Genomic DNA, 24,764 nt, shown 5'->3' with positions numbered 1-24,764 from the left:
ATGTTTATTACAGTGTGTCAACAGACAGGTGTGTTATGTTTATTACAGTGTTTATTACAGTGTGTCTACAGACAGGTGTGTTATGTTTATTACAGTGTGTCTACAGGCAGGTGTGTTATGTTTATTACAGTGTTTATTATAGTGTGTCTACAGACAGGTGTGTTATGTGTATTACAGTGTGTCTACAGACAGGTGTGTTATGTTTATTACAGTGTGTCTACAGGCAGGTGTGTTATGTTTATTACAGTGTTTATTACAGTGTGTCTACAGACAGGTGTGTTATGTTTATTACAGTGTGTCTACAGACAGGTGTGTTATGTTTATTACAGTGTGTATACAGACAGGTGTGTTATGTTTATTACAGTGTGTATACAGACAGGTGTGTTATGTTTATTACAGTGTGTCAACAGACATTTGTGTTATGTTTATTACAGTGTGTCAACAGACAGGTGTGTTATGTTTATTACAGTGTTTATTACAGTGTGTCTACAGACAGGTGTGTTATGTTTATTACAGTGTTTATTATAGTGTGTCTACAGACAGGTGTGTTATGTTTATTACAGTGTGTCCACAGACAGGTGTGTTATGTTTATTACAGTGTGTCAACAGACAGGTGTGTTATGTTTATTACAGTGTTTATTACAGTGTGTCTACAGACAGGTGTGTTATGTTTATTACAGTGTGTCTACAGACAGGTGTGTTATGTTTATTACAGTGTGTCTACAGACAGGTGTGTTATGTTTTTTACAGTGTTTATTACAGTGCGTCTACAGACAGGTGTGTTATGTTTATTACAGTGTGTCTACAGACAGGTGTGTTATGTTTATTACAGTGTTTATTACAGTGTGTCTACAGACAGGTGTGTTATGTTTATTACAGTGTTTATTATAGTGTGTCTACAGACAGGTGTGTTATGTTTATTACAGTGTGTCTACAGACAGGTGTGTTATGTTTATTACAGTGTGTCAACAGACAGGTGTGTTATGTTTATTACAGTGTGTCTACAGGCAGGTGTGTTATGTTTATTACAGTGTTTATTACAGTGTGTCTACAGACAGGTGTGTTATGTTTATTACAGTGTGTCTACAGACAGGTGTGTTATGTTTATTTCAGTGTGTCTACAGACAGGTGTGTTATGTTTATTACAGTGTGTCAACAGACAGGTGTGTTATGTTTATTACAGTGTTTATTACAGTGTGTCTACAGACAGGTGTGTTATGTTTATTACAGTGTGTCAACAGACAGGTGTGTTATGTTTATTACAGTGTTTATTACAGTGTGTCTACAGACAGGTGTGTTATGTTTATTACAGTGTGTCTACAGGCAGGTGTGTTATGTTTATTACAGTGTTTATTATAGTGTGTCTACAGACAGGTGTGTTATGTGTATTACAGTGTGTCTACAGACAGGTGTGTTATGTTTATTACAGTGTGTCTACAGGCAGGTGTGTTATGTTTATTACAGTGTTTATTACAGTGTGTCTACAGACAGGTGTGTTATGTTTATTACAGTGTGTCTACAGACAGGTGTGTTATGTTTATTACAGTGTGTATACAGACAGGTGTGTTATGTTTATTACAGTGTGTATACAGACAGGTGTGTTATGTTTATTACAGTGTGTCTACAGACAGGTGTGTTATGTTTATTTCAGTGTGTCTACAGACAGGTGTGTTATGTTTATTACAGTGTGTCAACAGACAGGTGTGTTATGTTTATTACAGTGTTTATTACAGTGTGTCTACAGACAGGTGTGTTATGTTTATTACAGTGTGTCAACAGACAGGTGTGTTATGTTTATTACAGTGTTTATTACAGTGTGTCTACAGACAGGTGTGTTATGTTTATTACAGTGTGTCTACAGGCAGGTGTGTTATGTTTATTACAGTGTTTATTATAGTGTGTCTACAGACAGGTGTGTTATGTGTATTACAGTGTGTCTACAGACAGGTGTGTTATGTTTATTACAGTGTGTCTACAGGCAGGTGTGTTATGTTTATTACAGTGTTTATTACAGTGTGTCTACAGACAGGTGTGTTATGTTTATTACAGTGTGTCTACAGACAGGTGTGTTATGTTTATTACAGTGTGTATACAGACAGGTGTGTTATGTTTATTACAGTGTGTATACAGACAGGTGTGTTATGTTTATTACAGTGTGTCAACAGACATTTGTGTTATGTTTATTACAGTGTGTCTACAGACAGGTGTGTTATGTTTATTACAGTGTGTCCACAGACAGGTGTGTTATGTTTATTACAGTGTGTCAACAGACAGGTGTGTTATGTTTATTACAGTGTTTATTACAGTGTGTCTACAGACAGGTGTGTTATGTTTATTACAGTGTGTCTACAGACAGGTGTGTTATGTTTATTACAGTGTGTCTACAGACAGGTGTGTTATGTTTTTTACAGTGTTTATTACAGTGCGTCTACAGACAGGTGTGTTATGTTTATTACAGTGTGTCTACAGACAGGTGTGTTATGTTTATTACAGTGTTTATTACAGTGTGTCTACAGACAGGTGTGTTATGTTTATTACAGTGTTTATTATAGTGTGTCTACAGACAGGTGTGTTATGTTTATTACAGTGTGTCTACAGACAGGTGTGTTATGTTTATTACAGTGTGTCTACAGGCAGGTGTGTTATGTTTATTACAGTGTTTATTACAGTGTGTCTACAGACAGGTGTGTTATGTTTATTACAGTGTGTCTACAGACAGGTGTGTTATGTTTATTTCAGTGTGTCTACAGACAGGTGTGTTATGTTTATTACAGTGTGTCAACAGACAGGTGTGTTATGTTTATTACAGTGTTTATTACAGTGTGTCTACAGACAGGTGTGTTATGTTTATTACAGTGTGTCAACAGACAGGTGTGTTATGTTTATTACAGTGTTTATTACAGTGTGTCTACAGACAGGTGTGTTATGTTTATTACAGTGTGTCTACAGGCAGGTGTGTTATGTTTATTACAGTGTTTATTATAGTGTGTCTACAGACAGGTGTGTTATGTGTATTACAGTGTGTCTACAGACAGGTGTGTTATGTTTATTACAGTGTGTCTACAGGCAGGTGTGTTATGTTTATTACAGTGTTTATTACAGTGTGTCTACAGACAGGTGTGTTATGTTTATTACAGTGTGTCTACAGACAGGTGTGTTATGTTTATTACAGTGTGTATACAGACAGGTGTGTTATGTTTATTACAGTGTGTATACAGACAGGTGTGTTATGTTTATTACAGTGTGTCAACAGACATTTGTGTTATGTTTATTACAGTGTGTCAACAGACAGGTGTGTTATGTTTATTACAGTGTTTATTACAGTGTGTCTACAGACAGGTGTGTTATGTTTATTACAGTGTTTATTATAGTGTGTCTACAGACAGGTGTGTTATGTTTATTACAGTGTGTCCACAGACAGGTGTGTTATGTTTATTACAGTGTGTCAACAGACAGGTGTGTTATGTTTATTACAGTGTTTATTACAGTGTGTCTACAGACAGGTGTGTTATGTTTATTACAGTGTGTCTACAGACAGGTGTGTTATGTTTATTACAGTGTGTCTACAGACAGGTGTGTTATGTTTATTACAGTGTTTATTACAGTGTGTCTACAGACAGGTGTGTTATGTTTATTACAGTGTGTCTACAGACAGGTGTGTTATGTTTATTACAGTGTGTCTACAGACAGGTGTGTTATGTTTATTACAGTGTGTCAACAGACAGGTGTGTTATGTTTATTACAGTGTTTATTACAGTGTGTCTACAGACAGGTGTGTTATGTTTATTACAGTGTTTATTATAGTGTGTCTACAGACAGGTGTGTTATGTTTATTACAGTGTGTCCACAGACAGGTGTGTTATGTTTATTACAGTGTGTCAACAGACAGGTGTGTTATGTTTATTACAGTGTTTATTACAATGTGTCTACAGACAGGTGTGTTATGTTTATTACAGTGTTTATTACAGTGTGTCTAAAGACAGGTGTGTTATGTTTATTACAGTGTTTATTACAGTGTGTCTACAGACAGGTGTGTTATGTTTATTACAGTGTTTATTACAGTGTGTCTACAGACAGGTGTGTTATGTTTATTACAGTGTGTCTACAGACAGGTGTGTTATGTTTATTACAGTGTGTCTACAGACAGGTGTGTTATGTTTATTACATTGTGTCTACAGACAGGTGTGTTATGTTTATTACAGTGTTTATTACAGTGTGTCTACAGACAGGTGTGTTATGTTTATTACAGTGTGTCTACAGACAGGTATGTTATGTTTATTACAGTGTGTCTACAGACAGGTGTGTTATGTTTATTACAGTGTGTCAACAGACAGGTGTGTTATGTTTATTACAGTGTTTATTACAGTGTGTCTACAGACAGGTGTGTTATGTTTATTACAGTGTGTCAACAGACAGGTGTGTTATGTTTATTACAGTGTTTATTACAGTGTGTCTACAGACAGGTGTGTTATGTTTATTACAGTGTTTATTATAATGTGTCTACAGACAGGTGTGTTATGTTTATTACAGTGTGTCTACAGACAGGTGTGTTATGTTTATTACAGTGTGTCAACAGACAGGTGTGTTATGTTTATTACAGTGTTTATTACAGTGTGTCTACAGACAGGTGTGTTATGTTTATTATAGTGTGTCTACAGGCAGGTGTGTTATGTTTATTACAGTGTTTATTACAGTGTGTCTACAGACAGGTGTGTTATGTTTATTACAGTGTGTCTACAGACAGGTGTGTTATGTTTATTACAGTGTGTATACAGACAGGTGTGTTATGTTTATTACAGTGTGTATACAGACAGGTGTGTTATGTTTATTACAGTGTGTCAACAGACATTTGTGTTATGTTTATTACAGTGTGTCAACAGACAGGTGTGTTATGTTTATTACAGTGTTTATTACAGTGTGTCTACAGACAGGTGTGTTATGTTTATTACAGTGTTTATTATAGTGTGTCTACAGACAGGTGTGTTATGTTTATTACAGTGTGTCCACAGACAGGTGTGTTATGTTTATTACAGTGTGTCAACAGACAGGTGTGTTATGTTTATTACAGTGTTTATTACAGTGTGTCTACAGACAGGTGTGTTATGTTTATTACAGTGTGTCTACAGACAGGTGTGTTATGTTTATTACAGTGTGTCTACAGACAGGTGTGTTATGTTTATTACAGTGTTTATTACAGTGTGTCTACAGACAGGTGTGTTATGTTTATTACAGTGTGTCTACAGACAGGTGTGTTATGTTTATTACAGTGTGTCTACAGACAGGTGTGTTATGTTTATTACAGTGTGTCAACAGACAGGTGTGTTATGTTTATTACAGTGTTTATTACAGTGTGTCTACAGACAGGTGTGTTATGTTTATTACAGTGTTTATTATAGTGTGTCTACAGACAGGTGTGTTATGTTTATTACAGTGTGTCCACAGACAGGTGTGTTATGTTTATTACAGTGTGTCAACAGACAGGTGTGTTATGTTTATTACAGTGTTTATTACAATGTGTCTACAGACAGGTGTGTTATGTTTATTACAGTGTTTATTACAGTGTGTCTAAAGACAGGTGTGTTATGTTTATTACAGTGTTTATTACAGTGTGTCTACAGACAGGTGTGTTATGTTTATTACAGTGTTTATTACAGTGTGTCTACAGACAGGTGTGTTATGTTTATTACAGTGTGTCTACAGACAGGTGTGTTATGTTTATTACAGTGTGTCTACAGACAGGTGTGTTATGTTTATTACATTGTGTCTACAGACAGGTGTGTTATGTTTATTACAGTGTTTATTACAGTGTGTCTACAGACAGGTGTGTTATGTTTATTACAGTGTGTCTACAGACAGGTGTGTTATGTTTATTACAGTGTGTCAACAGACAGGTGTGTTATGTTTATTACAGTGTTTATTACAGTGTGTCTACAGACAGGTGTGTTATGTTTATTACAGTGTGTCAACAGACAGGTGTGTTATGTTTATTACAGTGTTTATTACAGTGTGTCTACAGACAGGTGTGTTATGTTTATTACAGTGTTTATTATAATGTGTCTACAGACAGGTGTGTTATGTTTATTACAGTGTGTCTACAGACAGGTGTGTTATGTTTATTACAGTGTGTCTACAGACAGGTGTGTTGTGTTTATTACAGTGTGTCTACAGACAGGTGTGTTATGTTTATTACAGTGTGTCTACAGACAGGTGTGTTATGTTTATCACAGTGTTTATTACAGTGTGTCTACAGACAGGTGTGTTATGTTTATTACAGTGTTTATTACAGTGTGTCTACAGACAGGTGTGTTATGTTTATTACAGTGTTTATTACAGTGTGTCTACAGACAGGTGTGTTATGTTTATTACAGTGTGTCAACAGACAGGTGTGTTATGTTTATTACAGTGTTTATTACAGTGTGTCTACAGACAGGTGTGTTACGTTCGTTACAGTGTGTCTACAGACAGGTGTGTTATGTTTATTACAGTGTGTCTACAGACAGGTGTGTTATGTTTATTACAGTGTGTCTACAGACAGGTGTGTTATGTTTTTTACAGTGTTTATTACAGTGCGTCTACAGACAGGTGTGTTATGTTTATTACAGTGTGTCTACAGACAGGTGTGTTATGTTTTTTACAGTGTTTATTACAGTGCGTCTACAGACAGGTGTGTTATGTTTATTACAGTGTGTCTACAGACAGGTGTGTTATGTTTATTACAGTGTTTATTACAGTGTGTCTACAGACAGGTGTGTTATGTTTATTACAGTGTTTATTATAGTGTGTCTACAGACAGGTGTGTTATGTTTATTACAGTGTGTCTACAGACAGGTGTGTTATGTTTATTACAGTGTGTCTACAGGCAGGTGTGTTATGTTTATTACAGTGTTTATTACAGTGTGTCTACAGACAGGTGTGTTATGTTTATTACAGTGTGTCTACAGACAGGTGTGTTATGTTTATTTCAGTGTGTCTACAGACAGGTGTGTTATGTTTATTACAGTGTGTCAACAGACAGGTGTGTTATGTTTATTACAGTGTTTATTACAGTGTGTCTACAGACAGGTGTGTTATGTTTATTACAGTGTGTCAACAGACAGGTGTGTTATGTTTATTACAGTGTTTATTACAGTGTGTCTACAGACAGGTGTGTTATGTTTATTACAGTGTGTCTACAGGCAGGTGTGTTATGTTTATTACAGTGTTTATTATAGTGTGTCTACAGACAGGTGTGTTATGTGTATTACAGTGTGTCTACAGACAGGTGTGTTATGTTTATTACAGTGTGTCTACAGGCAGGTGTGTTATGTTTATTACAGTGTTTATTACAGTGTGTCTACAGACAGGTGTGTTATGTTTATTACAGTGTGTCTACAGACAGGTGTGTTATGTTTATTACAGTGTGTATACAGACAGGTGTGTTATGTTTATTACAGTGTGTATACAGACAGGTGTGTTATGTTTATTACAGTGTGTCAACAGACAGGTGTGTTATGTTTATTACAGTGTTTATTACAGTGTGTCTACAGACAGGTGTGTTATGTTTATTACAGTGTTTATTATAGTGTGTCTACAGACAGGTGTGTTATGTTTATTACAGTGTGTCCACAGACAGGTGTGTTATGTTTATTACAGTGTGTCAACAGACAGGTGTGTTATGTTTATTACAGTGTTTATTACAGTGTGTCTACAGACAGGTGTGTTATGTTTATTACAGTGTTTATTACAGTGTGTCTACAGACAGGTGTGTTATGTTTATTACAGTGTTTATTACAGTGTGTCTACAGACAGGTGTGTTATGTTTATTACAGTGTGTCTACAGACAGGTGTGTTATGTTTATTACAGTGTGTCTACAGACAGGTGTGTTATGTTTATTACAGTGTGTCTACAGACAGGTGTGTTATGTTTATTACAGTGTTTATTACAGTGTGTCTACAGACAGGTGTGTTATGTTTATTACAGTGTGTCTACAGACAGGTGTGTTATGTTTATTACAGTGTGTCTACAGACAGGTGTGTTATGTTTATTACAGTGTGTCAACAGACAGGTGTGTTATGTTTATTACAGTGTTTATTACAGTGTGTCTACAGACAGGTGTGTTATGTTTATTACAGTGTGTCAACAGACAGGTGTGTTATGTTTATTACAGTGTTTATTACAGTGTGTCTACAGACAGGTGTGTTATGTTTATTACAGTGTTTATTATAATGTGTCTACAGACAGGTGTGTTATGTTTATTACAGTGTGTCTACAGACAGGTGTGTTATGTTTATTACAGTGTGTCTACAGACAGGTGTGTTATGTTTATTACAGTGTGTCTACAGACAGGTGTGTTATGTTTATTACAGTGTGTCTACAGACAGGTGTGTTATGTTTATCACAGTGTTTATTACAGTGTGTCTACAGACAGGTGTGTTATGTTTATCACAGTGTTTATTACAGTGTGTCTACAGACAGGTGTGTTATGTTTATTACAGTGTTTATTACAGTGTGTCTACAGACAGGTGTGTTATGTTTATTACAGTGTGTCTACAGACAGGTGTGTTATGTTTATTACAGTGTGTCTACAGACAGGTGTGTTATGTTTATTACAGTGTGTCTACAGACAGGTGTGTTATGTTTATTACAGTGTTTATTACAGTGTGTCTACAGACAGGTGTGTTATGTTTATTACAGTGTGTCTACAGACAGGTGTGTTATGTTTATTACAGTGTGTCTACAGACAGGTGTGTTATGTTTATTACAGTGTGTCAACAGACAGGTGTGTTATGTTTATTACAGTGTTTATTACAGTGTGTCTACAGACAGGTGTGTTATGTTTATTACAGTGTTTATTATAGTGTGTCTACAGACAGGTGTGTTATGTTTATTACAGTGTGTCCACAGACAGGTGTGTTATGTTTATTACAGTGTGTCAACAGACAGGTGTGTTATGTTTATTACAGTGTTTATTACAGTGTGTCTACAGACAGGTGTGTTATGTTTATTACAGTGTTTATTACAGTGTGTCTACAGACAGGTGTGTTATGTTTATTACAGTGTTTATTACAGTGTGTCTACAGACAGGTGTGTTATGTTTATTACAGTGTGTCTACAGACAGGTGTGTTATGTTTATTACAGTGTGTCTACAGACAGGTGTGTTATGTTTATTACAGTGTGTCTACAGACAGGTGTGTTATGTTTATTACAGTGTTTATTACAGTGTGTCTACAGACAGGTGTGTTATGTTTATTACAGTGTGTCTACAGACAGGTGTGTTATGTTTATTACAGTGTGTCTACAGACAGGTGTGTTATGTTTATTACAGTGTTTATTACAGTGTGTCTACAGACAGGTGTGTTATGTTTATTACAGTGTGTCAACAGACAGGTGTGTTATGTTTATTACAGTGTTTATTACAGTGTGTCTACAGACAGGTGTGTTATGTTTATTACAGTGTGTCAACAGACAGGTGTGTTATGTTTATTACAGTGTTTATTACAGTGTGTCTACAGACAGGTGTGTTATGTTTATTACAGTGTTTATTATAATGTGTCTACAGACAGGTGTGTTATGTTTATTACAGTGTGTCTACAGACAGGTGTGTTATGTTTATTACAGTGTGTCTACAGACAGGTGTGTTATGTTTATTACAGTGTGTCTACAGACAGGTGTGTTATGTTTATTACAGTGTGTCTACAGACAGGTGTGTTATGTTTATCACAGTGTTTATTACAGTGTGTCTACAGACAGGTGTGTTATGTTTATTACAGTGTTTATTACAGTGTGTCTACAGACAGGTGTGTTATGTTTATTACAGTGTTTATTACAGTGTGTCTACAGACAGGTGTGTTATGTTTATTACAGTGTGTCTACAGACAGGTGTGTTATGTTTATTACAGTGTGTCTACAGACAGGTGTGTTATGTTTATTACAGTGTGTCTACAGACAGGTGTGTTATGTTTATTAAAGTGTTTATTACAGTGTGTCTACAGACAGGTGTGTTATGTTTATTACAGTGTGTCTACAGACAGGTGTGTTATGTTTATTACAGTGTGTCTACAGACAGGTGTGTTATGTTTATTACAGTGTGTCAACAGACAGGTGTGTTATGTTTATTACAGTGTTTATTACAGTGTGTCTACAGACAGGTGTGTTATGTTTATTACAGTGTTTATTATAGTGTGTCTACAGACAGGTGTGTTATGTTTATTACAGTGTGTCCACAGACAGGTGTGTTATGTTTATTACAGTGTGTCAACAGACAGGTGTGTTATGTTTATTACAGTGTTTATTACAGTGTGTCTACAGACAGGTGTGTTATGTTTATTACAGTGTTTATTACAGTGTGTCTACAGACAGGTGTGTTATGTTTATTACAGTGTTTATTACAGTGTGTCTACAGACAGGTGTGTTATGTTTATTACAGTGTTTATTACAGTGTGTCTACAGACAGGTGTGTTATGTTTATTACAGTGTGTCTACAGACAGGTGTGTTATGTTTATTACAGTGTGTCTACAGACAGGTGTGTTATGTTTATTACATTGTGTCTACAGACAGGTGTGTTATGTTTATTACAGTGTTTATTACAGTGTGTCTACAGACAGGTGTGTTATGTTTATTACAGTGTGTCTACAGACAGGTGTGTTATGTTTATTACAGTGTGTCTACAGACAGGTGTGTTATGTTTATTACAGTGTGTCAACAGACAGGTGTGTTATGTTTATTACAGTGTTTATTACAGTGTGTCTACAGACAGGTGTGTTATGTTTATTACAGTGTGTCAACAGACAGGTGTGTTATGTTTATTACAGTGTTTATTACAGTGTGTCTAAAGACAGTTGTGTTATGTTTATTACAGTGTTTATTATAATGTGTCTACAGACAGGTGTGTTATGTTTATTACAGTGTGTCTACAGACAGGTGTGTTATGTTTATTATAGTGTGTCTACAGACAGGTGTGTTATGTTTATTACAGTGTTTATTATAATGTGTCTACAGACAGGTGTAGTTATGTTTATTACAGTGTGTCTACAGACAGGTGTGTTATGTTTATTATAGTGTGTCTACAGACAGGTGTGTTATGTTTATTACAGTGTGTCTATAGACAGGTGTGTTATGTTTATTACAGTGTGTCTACAGACAGGTGTGTTATGTTTATTACAGTGTTTATTATAATGTGTCTACAGACAGGTGTGTTATGTTTATTACAGTGTGTCTACAGACAGGTGTGTTATGTTTATTACAGTGTGTCTACAGACAGGTGTGTTATGTTTATTACAGTGTGTCTACAGACAGGTGTGTTATGTTTATTACAGTGTGTCTACAGACAGGTGTGTTATGTTTATCACAGTGTTTATTACAGTGTGTCTACAGACAGGTGTGTTATGTTTATTACAGTGTTTATTACAGTGTGTCTACAGACAGGTGTGTTATGTTTATTACAGTGTTTATTACAGTGTGTCTACAGACAGGTGTGTTATGTTTATTACAGTGTGTCAACAGACAGGTGTGTTATGTTTATTACAGTGTTTATTACAGTGTGTCTACAGACAGGTGTGTTACGGTCATTACAGTGTGTCTACAGACAGGTGTGTTATGTTTATTACAGTGTTTATTACAGTGCGTCTACAGACAGGTGTGTTATGTTTATTACAGTGTGTCTACAGACAGGTGTGTTATGTTTATTACAGTGTTTATTACAGTGTGTCTACAGACAGGTGTGTTATGTTTATTACAGTGTTTATTATAGTGTGTCTACAGACAGGTGTGTTATGTTTATTACAGTGTGTCTACAGACAGGTGTGTTATGTTTATTACAGTGTGTCAACAGACAGGTGTGTTATGTTTATTACAGTGTGTCTACAGGCAGGTGTGTTATGTTTATTACAGTGTTTATTACAGTGTGTCTACAGACAGGTGTGTTATGTTTATTACAGTGTGTCTACAGACAGGTGTGTTATGTTTATTTCAGTGTGTCTACAGACAGGTGTGTTATGTTTATTACAGTGTGTCAACAGACAGGTGTGTTATGTTTATTACAGTGTTTATTACAGTGTGTCTACAGACAGGTGTGTTATGTTTATTACAGTGTGTCAACAGACAGGTGTGTTATGTTTATTACAGTGTTTATTACAGTGTGTCTACAGACAGGTGTGTTATGTTTATTACAGTGTGTCTACAGACAGGTGTGTTATGTTTATTACAGTGTGTCAACAGACAGGTGTGTTATGTTTATTACAGTGTGTCTACAGGCAGGTGTGTTATGTTTATTACAGTGTTTATTACAGTGTGTCTACAGACAGGTGTGTTATGTTTATTACAGTGTGTCTACAGACAGGTGTGTTATGTTTATTTCAGTGTGTCTACAGACAGGTGTGTTATGTTTATTACAGTGTGTCTACAGACAGGTGTGTTATGTTTATTACAGTGTGTCTACAGACAGGTGTGTTATGTTTATTACAGTGTGTCAACAGACAGGTGTGTTATGTTTATTACAGTGTTTATTACAGTGTGTCTACAGACAGGTGTGTTATGTTTATTACAGTGTGTCTACAGACAGGTGTGTTATGTTTATTACAGTGTGTCTACAGACAGGTGTTATGTTTATTACAGTGTGTCTACAGACAGGTGTGTTATGTTTATTACAGTGTGTCTACAGACAGGTGTGTTATGTTTATTACAGTGTGTCTACAGACAGGTGTGTTATGTTTATTTCAGTGTGTCTACAGACAGGTGTGTTATGTTTATTACAGTGTGTCAACAGACAGGTGTGTTATGTTTATTACAGTGTTTATTACAGTGTGTCTACAGACAGGTGTGTTATGTTTATTACAGTGTGTCTACAGACAGGTGTGTTATGTTTATTACAGTGTTTATTACAGTGTGTCTACAGACAGGTGTGTTATGTTTATTACAGTGTTTATTATAGTGTGTCTACAGACAGGTGTGTTATGTTTATTACAGTGTGTCTACAGACAGGTGTGTTATGTTTATTACAGTGTGTCAACAGGCAGGTGTGTTATGTTTATTACAGTGTTTATTACAGTGTGTCTACAGACAGGTGTGTTATGTTTATTACAGTGTGTCTACAGACAGGTGTGTTATGTTTATTACAGTCTGTCAACAGACAGGTGTGTTATGTTTATTACAGTGTTTATTACAGTGTGTCTACAGACAGGTGTGTTATGTTTATTACAGTGTGTCAACAGACAGGTGTGTTATGTTTATTACAGTGTTTATTACAGTGTGTCTACAGACAGGTGTGTTATGTTTATTACAGTGTTTATTATAGTGTGTCTACAGACAGGTGTGTTATGTTTATTACAGTGTGTCTACAGACAGGTGTGTTATGTTTATTACTGTGTGTCTACAGACAGGTGTGTTATGTTTATTACAGTGTGTCTACAGACAGGTGTGTTATGTTTATTTCAGTGTGTCTACAGACAGGTGTGTTATGTTTATTACAGTGTGTCAACAGACAGGTGTGTTATGTTTATTACAGTGTTTATTACAGTGTGTCTACAGACAGGTGTGTTATGTTTATTACAGTGTGTCAACAGACAGGTGTGTTATGTTTATTACAGTGTTTATTACAGTGTGTCTACAGACAGGTGTGTTATGTTTATTACAGTGTGTCTACAGACAGGTGTGTTATGTTTATTACAGTGTGTCAACAGACAGGTGTGTTATGTTTATTACAGTGTGTCTACAGACAGGTGTGTTATGTTTATTACAGTGTGTCAACAGACAGGTGTGTTATGTTTATTACAGTGTTTATTACAGTGTGTCTACAGACAGGTGTGTTATGTTTATTACAGTGTGTCTACAGGCAGGTGTGTTATGTTTATTACAGTGTTTATTACAGTGTGTCTACAGACAGGTGTGTTATGTTTATTACAGTGTGTCTACAGACAGGTGTGTTATGTTTATTTCAGTGTGTCTACAGACAGGTGTGTTATGTTTATTACAGTGTGTCAACAGACAGGTGTGTTATGTTTATTACAGTGTTTATTACAGTGTGTCTACAGACAGGTGTGTTATGTTTATTACAGTGTGTCAACAGACAGGTGTGTTATGTTTATTACAGTGTTTATTACAGTGTGTCTACAGACAGGTGTGTTATGTTTATTACAGTGTGTCTACAGACAGGTGTGTTATGTTTATTACAGTGTGTCAACAGACAGGTGTGTTATGTTTATTACTGTGTGTCTACAGGCAGGTGTGTTATGTTTATTACAGTGTTTATTACAGTGTGTCTACAGACAGGTGTGTTATGTTTATTACAGTGTGTCTACAGACAGGTGTGTTATGTTTATTTCAGTGTGTCTACAGACAGGTGTGTTATGTTTATTACAGTGTGTCTACAGACAGGTGTGTTATGTTTATTACAGTGTGTCTACAGACAGGTGTGTTATGTTTATTACAGTGTGTCAACAGACAGGTGTGTTATGTTTATTACAGTGTTTATTACAGTGTGTCTACAGACAGGTGTGTTATGTTTATTACAGTGTGTCTACAGACAGGTGTGTTATGTTTATTACAGTGTGTCTACAGACAGGTGTGTTATGTTTATTACTTTGTGTCTACAGACAGGTGTGTTATGTTTATTACGGTGTTTATTATAGTGTGTATACAGACAGGTGTGTTATGTTTATTACGGTGTTTATTACAGTGTGTCAACAGACAGGTGTGTTATGTTTATTACAGTGTTTATTATAGTGTGTATACAGACAGGTGTGTTATGTTTATTACGGTGTTTATTATAGTGTGTATACAGACAGGTGTGTTATGTTTATTACAGTGTGTCTACAGACAGGTGTTATGTTTATTACAGTGTGTCTACAGACAGGTGTGTTATGTTTATTACAGTGTGTCTACAGACAGGTGTGTTATGTTTATTACAGTGTGTCTACAGACAGGTGTGTTATGTTTATTTCAGTGTGTCTACAGACAGGTGTGTTATGTTTATTACAGTGTGTCAACAGACAGGTGTGTTATGTTTATTACAGTGTTTATTACAGTGTGTCTACAGACAGGTGTGTTATGTTTATTACAGTGTGTCTACAGACAGGTGTGTTATGTTTATTACAGTGTTTATTACAGTGTGTCTACAGACAGGTGTGTTATGTTTATTACAGTGTTTATTATAGTGTGTCTACAGACAGGTGTGTTATGTTTATTACAGTGTGTCTACAGACAGGTGTGTTATGTTTATTACAGTGTGTCAACAGGCAGGTGTGTTATGTTTATTACAGTGTTTATTACAGTGTGTCTACAGACAGGTGTGTTATGTTTATTACAGTGTGTCTACAGACAGGTGTGTTATGTTTATTACAGTCTGTCAACAGACAGGTGTGTTATGTTTATTACAGTGTTTATTACAGTGTGTCTACAGACAGGTGTGTTATGTTTATTACAGTGTGTCAACAGACAGGTGTGTTATGTTTATTACAGTGTTTATTACAGTGTGTCTACAGACAGGTGTGTTATGTTTATTACAGTGTTTATTATAGTGTGTCTACAGACAGGTGTGTTATGTTTATTACAGTGTGTCTACAGACAGGTGTGTTATGTTTATTACTGTGTGTCTACAGACAGGTGTGTTATGTTTATTACAGTGTTTATTACAGTGTGTCTACAGACAGGTGTGTTATGTTTATTACAGTGTGTCTACAGACAGGTGTGTTATGTTTATTACAGTGTGTCTACAGACAGGTGTGTTATGTTTATTACAGTGTGTCTACAGACAGGTGTGTTATGTTTATTACAGTGTTTATTACAGTGTGTCTACAGACAGGTGTGTTATGTTTATTACAGTGTGTCTACAGACAGGTGTGTTATGTTTATTACAGTGTGTCTACAGACAGGTGTGTTATGTTTATTACAGTGTGTCTACAGACAGGTGTGTTATGTTTATTACAGTGTGTCTACAGACAGGTGTGTTATGTTTATTACAGTGTGTCTACAGACAGGTGTGTTATGTTTATTACTGTGTGTCTACAGACAGGTGTGTTATGTTTATTACAGTGTGTCTACAGACAGGTGTGTTATGTTTATTACGGTGTTTATTGTAGTGTGTATACAGACAGGTGTGTTATGTTTATTACAGTGTTTATTACAGTGTGTCTAAAGACAGTTGTGTTATGTTTATTGCAGTGTTTATTATAATGTGTCTACAGACAGGTGTGTTATGTTTATTACAGTGTGTCTACAGACAGGTGTGTTATGTTTATTATAGTGTGTCTACAGACAGGTGTGTTATGTTTATTACAGTGTTTATTATAATGTGTCTACAGACAGGTGTAGTTATGTTTATTACAGTGTGTCTACAGACAGGTGTGTTATGTTTATTATAGTGTGTCTACAGACAGGTGTGTTATGTTTATTACAGTGTGTCTACAGACAGGTGTGTTATGTTTATTACAGTGTGTCTACAGACAGGTGTGTTATGTTTATTACAGTGTTTATTATAATGTGTCTACAGACAGGTGTGTTATGTTTATTACAGTGTGTCTACAGACAGGTGTGTTATGTTTATTACAGTGTGTCTACAGACAGGTGTGTTATGTTTATTACAGTGTGTCTACAGACAGGTGTGTTATGTTTATTACAGTGTGTCTACAGACAGGTGTGTTATGTTTATCACAGTGTTTATTACAGTGTGTCTACAGACAGGTGTGTTATGTTTATTACAGTGTTTATTACAGTGTGTCTACAGACAGGTGTGTTATGTTTATTACAGTGTTTATTACAGTGTGTCTACAGACAGGTGTGTTATGTTTATTACAGTGTGTCAACAGACAGGTGTGTTATGTTTATTACAGTGTTTATTACAGTGTGTCTACAGACAGGTGTGTTACGGTCATTACAGTGTGTCTACAGACAGGTGTGTTATGTTTATTACAGTGTTTATTACAGTGCGTCTACAGACAGGTGTGTTATGTTTATTACAGTGTGTCTACAGACAGGTGTGTTATGTTTATTACAGTGTTTATTACAGTGTGTCTACAGACAGGTGTGTTATGTTTATTACAGTGTTTATTATAGTGTGTCTACAGACAGGTGTGTTATGTTTATTACAGTGTGTCTACAGACAGGTGTGTTATGTTTATTACAGTGTGTCAACAGACAGGTGTGTTATGTTTATTACAGTGTGTCTACAGGCAGGTGTGTTATGTTTATTACAGTGTTTATTACAGTGTGTCTACAGACAGGTGTGTTATGTTTATTACAGTGTGTCTACAGACAGGTGTGTTATGTTTATTTCAGTGTGTCTACAGACAGGTGTGTTATGTTTATTACAGTGTGTCAACAGACAGGTGTGTTATGTTTATTACAGTGTTTATTACAGTGTGTCTACAGACAGGTGTGTTATGTTTATTACAGTGTGTCTACAGACAGGTGTGTTATGTTTATTACAGTGTGTCAACAGACAGGTGTGTTATGTTTATTACAGTGTTTATTACAGTGTGTCTACAGACAGGTGTGTTATGTTTATTACAGTGTGTCTACAGACAGGTGTGTTATGTTTATTACAGTGTGTCTACAGACAGGTGTGTTATGTTTATTACTGTGTGTCTACAGACAGGTGTGTTATGTTTATTACGGTGTTTATTATAGTGTGTATACAGACAGGTGTGTTATGTTTATTACGGTGTTTATTACAGTGTGTCAACAGACAGGTGTGTTATGTTTATTACAGTGTTTATTATAGTGTGTATACCGACAGGTGTGTTATGTTTATTACGGTGTTTATTATAGTGTGTATACAGACAGGTGTGTTATGTTTATTACAGTGTGTCTACAGACAGGTGTTATGTTTATTACAGTGTGTCTACAGACAGGTGTGTTATGTTTATTACAGTGTGTCTACAGACAGGTGTGTTATGTTTATTACAGTGTGTCTACAGACAGGTGTGTTATGTTTATTTCAGTGTGTCTACAGACAGGTGTGTTATGTTTATTACAGTGTGTCAACAGACAGGTGTGTTATGTTTATTACAGTGTTTATTACAGTGTGTCTACAGACAGGTGTGTTATGTTTATTACAGTGTGTCTACAGACAGGTGTGTTATGTTTATTACAGTGTTTATTACAGTGTGTCTACAGACAGGTGTGTTATGTTTATTACAGTGTTTATTATAGTGTGTCTACAGACAGGTGTGTTATGTTTATTACAGTGTGTCTACAGACAGGTGTGTTATGTTTATTACAGTGTGTCAACAGGCAGGTGTGTTATGTTTATTACAGTGTTTATTACAGTGTGTCTACAGACAGGTGTGTTATGTTTATTACAGTGTGTCTACAGACAGGTGTGTTATGTTTATTACAGTCTGTCAACAGACAGGTGTGTTATGTTTATTACAGTGTTTATTACAGTGTGTCTACAGACAGGTGTGTTATGTTTATTACAGTGTGTCAACAGACAGGTGTGTTATGTTTATTACAGTGTTTATTACAGTGTGTCTACAGACAGGTGTGTTATGTTTATTACAGTGTTTATTATAGTGTGTCTACAGACAGGTGTGTTATGTTTATTACAGTGTGTCTACAGACAGGTGTGTTATGTTTATTCCTGTGTGTCTACAGACAGGTGTGTTATGTTTATTACAGTGTTTATTACAGTGTGTCTACAGACAGGTGTGTTATGTTTATTACAGTGTGTCTACAGACAGGTGTGTTATGTTTATTACAGTGTGTCTACAGACAGGTGTGTTATGTTTATTACAGTGTGTCTACAGACAGGTGTGTTATGTTTATTACAGTGTTTATTACAGTGTGTCTACAGACAGGTGTGTTATGTTTATTACAGTGTGTCTACAGACAGGTGTGTTATGTTTATTACAGTGTGTCTACAGACAGGTGTGTTATGTTTATTACAGTGTGTCTACAGACAGGTGTGTTATGTTTATTACAGTGTGTCTACAGACAGGTGTGTTATGTTTATTACAGTGTGTCTACAGACAGGTGTGTTATGTTTATTACTGTGTGTCTACAGACAGGTGTGTTATGTTTATTACAGTGTGTCTACAGACAGGTGTGTTATGTTTATTACGGTGTTTATTGTAGTGTGTATACAGACAGGTGTGTTATGTTTATTACAGTGTGTCTACAGACAGGTGTTATGTTTATTACAGTGTGTCTACAGACAGGTGTGTTATGTTTATTACAGTGTGTCTACAGACAGGTGTGTTATGTTTATTACAGTGTGTCTACAGACAGGTGTGTTATGTTTATTACGGTGTTTATTATAGTGTGTATACAGACAGGTGTGTTATGTTTATTACAGTGTGTCTACAGACAGGTGTTATGTTTATTACATTGTGTCTACATGCAGGTGTGTTATGTTTATTACAGTGTGTCTACAGACAGGTGTGATGTGTTTATTACAGTGTGTCTACAGACAGGTGTGTTATGTTTATTACTGTGTGTATACAGGCAGGTGTAGGTGTGTTTCCGTACCTTTCCGAAGCTGCCTTTTCCCAGCACCATGAGGAAGTTGAAGTCCTGGAGGCAAACCCTGGGCTTGACCGGTCCTGCAGGTAGGGTGGCCAGACAGGGGACTGACGGGGCTGAGGGGGACAGGACAGACACGGGGACAGGGACAGACACAGACGCAGGGGCAGGCCTCAAGGAGGGGGGGAGAAGGGAAGGGGGAATAGCATCTAGACCACTAGGCTCCTATTGAAGAGAAGAGGGGGGAGGGGGGAGGGCTTAGTTATAAAAAACTGTCACACACATCCACACACACACAAACCTGCATTGTATGGATTTTAATGAAGCACTCCTGCACCCTGGTGGCCAAAGTGAGGGAACTCACACACATTTTGTTTGGTCATACTCCGAGTCTAAATATACCTATATATACCAATAGTTATATATAATATATGTATTCTATAACTCTAACTACACTACCCATAATTCACTGCATGAGAGTATGTCTTACATTTTCGTCAGGGACAGGCATGTTGTAGTACTCTCCCTCATCCTGATCCAGCAGTTTGAACCAGCCGCTAACTGAGTGACGGAATATCTCGCTCACTCCGAACGACAGCGATCCCATGAAGTCATTCCGAGACGTACGATCCCAATCCCACACCTCCACCGACAGACGCCGGTCCCACTGCCGCCCACGCACCGAGCTGGGAAGAGAGATGGGAGTGAAAGAGGTTACCGACCAGGTATCCGACCTCCAGTCATCTGCACACCTCAAGACCATGTCAGTCCACTGAGATAAAGCTCCTGGGGCTAACACAAGTCTAGTTTCCTGTGCAGAGTGCCCAGAACTACTGGTACACACACACACACACACACACACACACACACACACACACACACACACACACACACACACACACACACACACACACACACACACTCACAAGGTGAAGCTCTCATTCCAGACGGGGTTGAGTGTGGAGCGGATAGTCTTGGTCTTCTGTTTGCTCTGGCTCTTAGGGTCAGGGATTAGCTTGAGCTTCACGTAGGGGTCAGACAGACCGTTGGGGTCCATGGGGATGAGGTTACGAGCCTCCCGCACTGAGGGTGGAGCGAGGGGGGTGGAGGGAAAGAGGGAGGTAGAGGGTGAGAGAGAGAAAGAGAGACAGAGAGACAGAGTCAGACAATGGATAGCACAGATGGCCATACAGGTGCCATCTGATCTTACAGTTTTTTTTTATTGCTAAACGACAGTGGACACAACTGGAGTCACATGTGCAAAACTCTAACTACAGTCTGCACAGCAGCAGTTCATGTGGTCCAAACTCTAGTTCGTTTTTCATTGCTTGAACACAGTTTTCAAAACTCTACACACTTATCCCATGACTTTAACCACAACCTGCACAACACTGTGGATTTACAGCACTTTGTTCAAATGCTAACACACTGCTGTCAAAACTGTGAACCACACATTCAAAACGGAATAGATTTCAGCCTTGTGCCTTTCAAACACTGCTGATTGCAATTTCAGCTGAAGGCTAAGCAGGTGTCTTGTTTTAGACTTGTTAGTGAACACACACACATATTACAGTATATATAGGTAGAGCTCAGAAAGACTCATTTTGGAAATGGAACAAGGAAGATGGGTTCGTGGAGGGAGAAGGGTGGCAGGGAGAGGGCGGATGCGTGGAGGAAGACAAAGAAGACAAAGAGCTGTTATTTCAGATGAAATAAGGGCTACACTTATAGACCATGTCGTGAACCATGGTCTCTCATTGAGAGAGGCAGGGTTGAGGGTGCAACCCAATCTGCAAAGATCCACAGTGGCATCTGTAATGCGAATTTTCCATCATGCAAACAGGTGAGAGTTACATCCTTACAGTAAATGAAAACATTACAGGAATCTATTTTGTATTGCAATTATAGAATATTTACACAGATATATATTACAGTAAGTTTGACTGTAAAATATATTTTTACAACAGGACCCAAAGGCTGCCCCCAACAGGGGGAAGAGGAAAAATATTTTCAGATGCGCAGGAAAATGCTATTGTTGACATGGTTGTTGTCAACAATGCAATAAAACTGCGGGAGATTCAAGATAGAGTGCTAGCTGATAATTATATATTTGAACATGTTAATTCTGTCAGCACAACAACTATTGCTCGAGTCCTAAAGAAACACCATGTTACAATGAAACAGTTATACACTGTACCGTTTGAGAGAAACAGTGAACGGGTAAAAGAGCAAAGATACCAATATGTCCAGGTAAGACGTCTGAGGTTACGTGCACAGCTATACAAAATATTTACAGTAAAAAAAAACACTAGCATTTCTACAGTAAAACTGTGCACTTACTGTTTTTCAGAGAGTAATGGAGGTGGAAGCACTGGAAAGACCACATTCATTTGTATTTATCGATGAAGCTGGATTTAACCTTGCCAAAACACGGCGCAGAGGAAGGAATGTTATAGGTCAAAGGGCCACTGTGGAGGTTCCAGGCCAAAGGGGGGGAAATATCACCATGTGTGCTGCAATGGCCAATGATGGTTTGCTTCTCAACACACCACTCATTGGCCCATACAACACAGAAAGGCTTATAGCTTTCCTAGAACAGCTCTATGCTCAGCTAGTGCCAGCAGAACAGGGGGAGCCAGTAAGAAACCCCCAAGTTTTTGTCATAGTTTGCGATAACGTTGCTTTTCACCACTCTGCAGCTGTCACAGATTGGTTTGCAGCACATCACAGATTTATGGTTTTGTACCTGCCTACATGACTACTGCAATGCTCTACTTTCCGGCTACCCGGATAAAGCACTAAATAAACTTCAGTTAGTGCTAAATACGGCTGCTAGAATCCTGACCAGAACCAAAAAAATTGATCATATTACTCCAGTGCTAGCCTCCCTACACTGGCTTCCTATCAAAGCAAGGGCTGATTTCAAGGTTTTACTGCTAACCTACAAAGCATTACATGGGCTTGCTCCTACCTATCTCTCTGATTTGGTCCTGCCGTACATACCTACACGTACGCTACGGTCACAAGACGCAGGCCTCCTAATTGTCCCTAGAATTTTTAAGCAAACAGCTGGAGGCAGGGCTTTCTCCTATAGAGCTCCATTTTCATGGAACGGTCTGCCTACCCATGTCAGAGACGCAAACTCAGTCTCAACCTTTAAGTCTCTACTGAAGACTCATCTCTTCAGTGGGTCATATGATTGAGTGTAGTCTGGCCCAGGAGTGGGAGGGTGAACGGAAAGGCTCTGGAGCAACGAACCGCCCTTGCTGTCTCTGCCTGGCCGGTTCCCCTCGTTCCACTGGGATTCTCTGCCTCTAACCCTATTACAGGGGCTGAGTCACTGGCTTTACTGGGGCTCTCTCATGCCGTCCCTGGAGGGGGTGCGTCACCTGAGTGATGTGGTCATCCTGTCTGGGTTGGCGCCCCCCCCCCCCCCCCCCCTTGGGTTGTGCCGCCGTGGCGGAGGTCTTTGTGGGCTATACTCAGCCTTGTCTCAGGATGGTAAGTTGGTGGTTGAAGATATCCCTCTAGTGGTGTGGGGGCTGTGCTTTGGCAAAGTGGGTGGGGTTATATCCTTCCTGTTTGGCCCTGTCCGGGGGTGTCCTCGGAGTGGGCCACAGTGTCTCCTGACCCCTCCTGTCTCAGCCTCCAGTATTTATGCTGCAGTAGTTTATGTGTCGGGGGGCTAGGGTCAGTTTGTTATATCTGGAGTACTTCTCCTGTCCTATTCGGTGTCCTGTGTGAATCTAAGTGTGCGTTCTCTAATTCTCTCCTTCTCTCTTTCTCTCTCTCGGAGGACCTGAGCCCTAGGACCATGGCCCAGGACTACCTGACATGATGACTCCTTGCTGTCCCCAGTCCACCTGGCTGTGCTGCTGCTCCAGTTTCAACTGACCTGAGCCCTAGGACCATGCCCCAGGAATACCTGACATGATGACTCCTTGCTGTCCCCAGTCCACCTGACTGTGCTGCTGCTCCAGTTTCAACTATTCTGCCTTATTATTATTCGACCATGCTGGTCATTTATGAACATTTGAACATCTTGACCATGTTTTGTTATAATCTCCACCCGGCACAGCCAGAAGAGGACTGGCCACCCCACATAGCCTGGTTCCTCTCTAGGTTTCTTCCTAGGTTTTGGCCTTTCTAGGGAGTTTTTCCTAGCCACCGTGCTTCTACACCTGCATTGCTTGCTGTTTGGGGTTTTAGGCTGGGTTTCTGTACAGCACTTTGAGATATCAGCTGATGTACGAAGGGCTATATAAATACATTTGATTTGATTTGATTTGATTTGATTTTGATTTGATTTGCATATTCACCCTTCCTCAACCCAATAGAGGAGTTTTTCTCTGCCTGGAGGTGGAAAGTGTTTGGTCACCACCCACATGACCAAATGTCTCTTTTGGAAGCCATGCGTGCCGGATGTGAGGACACGAGTCCAGAGGACTGCCAGGGATGGATAAGGCACTCCAGAAGGTTCTTCCCCAGGTGCATGGCAAGAGAAAACATTAGATGTGATGTTGAAGAAAACCTGTGGCCTGATGCTAGAGAGAGGCAGGATTAGCCCCTCAATAATTTGTTTGAATGACAGTATGTACTTTACCTTTTTTTTCTCATTACTGTAATTCCGTAAATTACTACAGACTATTGAAGCAAACTGCTAATTTTCATTTACCTTAAAGAATTGTTATGTTCTAAAAAAATATATAAATCATGTGAAAGAATGTCACTCTTTTCTTTGAAGAAAATATTACTTTGTATGAAGTCACTGAAATTGTTCAAACTGTAAAGATGAAAAGTTTGTATTTTCTGTATTGGTGTTTGATGCTAGTGTTTTTACTCTCAGTGTGTTCTGAGTGACAGTGTGTGTTATCTCATTGAGGGTTGTGCATAGTGTTTGGCTGCACTGAGCGTGTTTTGAGCCATGTGTTAAGAGTTGTGTTGCTTGGAATGAGTTTTGCAGGTGATGTGAACTGTTTAGCTCAGGTGACTGTAGGTAGTGCAGACTGTAGTTAGAGTTTTGCACATGTGACTCCAGTTGTGCCCACTGTCGTTTAGCAATCGAAAAAAACTGTAATTTGACCCAGTTTCTCACAGCAGGAAAATAATCCCGCAGCAACAGGAAATGTGAATATTATGTTGATTATGATGAATGTACATTTTTTGTAGGGGATGATAAAAATTGTATTAGGGCAAATCTAGTCTGAAATTACAAACTTTAGAAGCCAGTTTAAACTTGAAAACACTACAAGTTTACAATTCCTTCTGTGCATGAAAATTCTGCTACAATAGAATGATCAAATTAAGATATGGCATCTGTAGATGCA

The 24,764-nt window shown here is 37.8% G+C and overlaps 1 protein-coding gene across 1 annotated transcript in view; it reads right to left on the bottom strand.

Annotated features, from left to right (window-relative positions):
* Positions 1-24,764, bottom strand: part of LOC139379508 (protein kinase C alpha type-like) — a 64,032-nt gene that overhangs the window by 30,570 nt on the left and 8,698 nt on the right. Inside the window, exons 6-8 of the mRNA XM_071122327.1 lie at positions 20,364-20,520; positions 19,928-20,123; positions 19,444-19,662 (exon numbers count right to left, since the gene is read on the bottom strand). Coding sequence (XP_070978428.1) covers positions 19,444-19,662; positions 19,928-20,123; positions 20,364-20,520 — 572 coding nt within the window. The remainder of the gene's footprint in view (positions 1-19,443; positions 19,663-19,927; positions 20,124-20,363; positions 20,521-24,764) is intronic.

This window comes from Oncorhynchus clarkii, chromosome 2, assembly GCF_045791955.1.
Source record: "Oncorhynchus clarkii lewisi isolate Uvic-CL-2024 chromosome 2, UVic_Ocla_1.0, whole genome shotgun sequence".
NCBI lineage: Eukaryota > Metazoa > Chordata > Actinopteri > Salmoniformes > Salmonidae > Oncorhynchus > Oncorhynchus clarkii.
The sequence above is the reverse complement of the archived record's forward strand: the minus strand, read 5'-3'. Positions and strand labels throughout refer to the sequence as shown.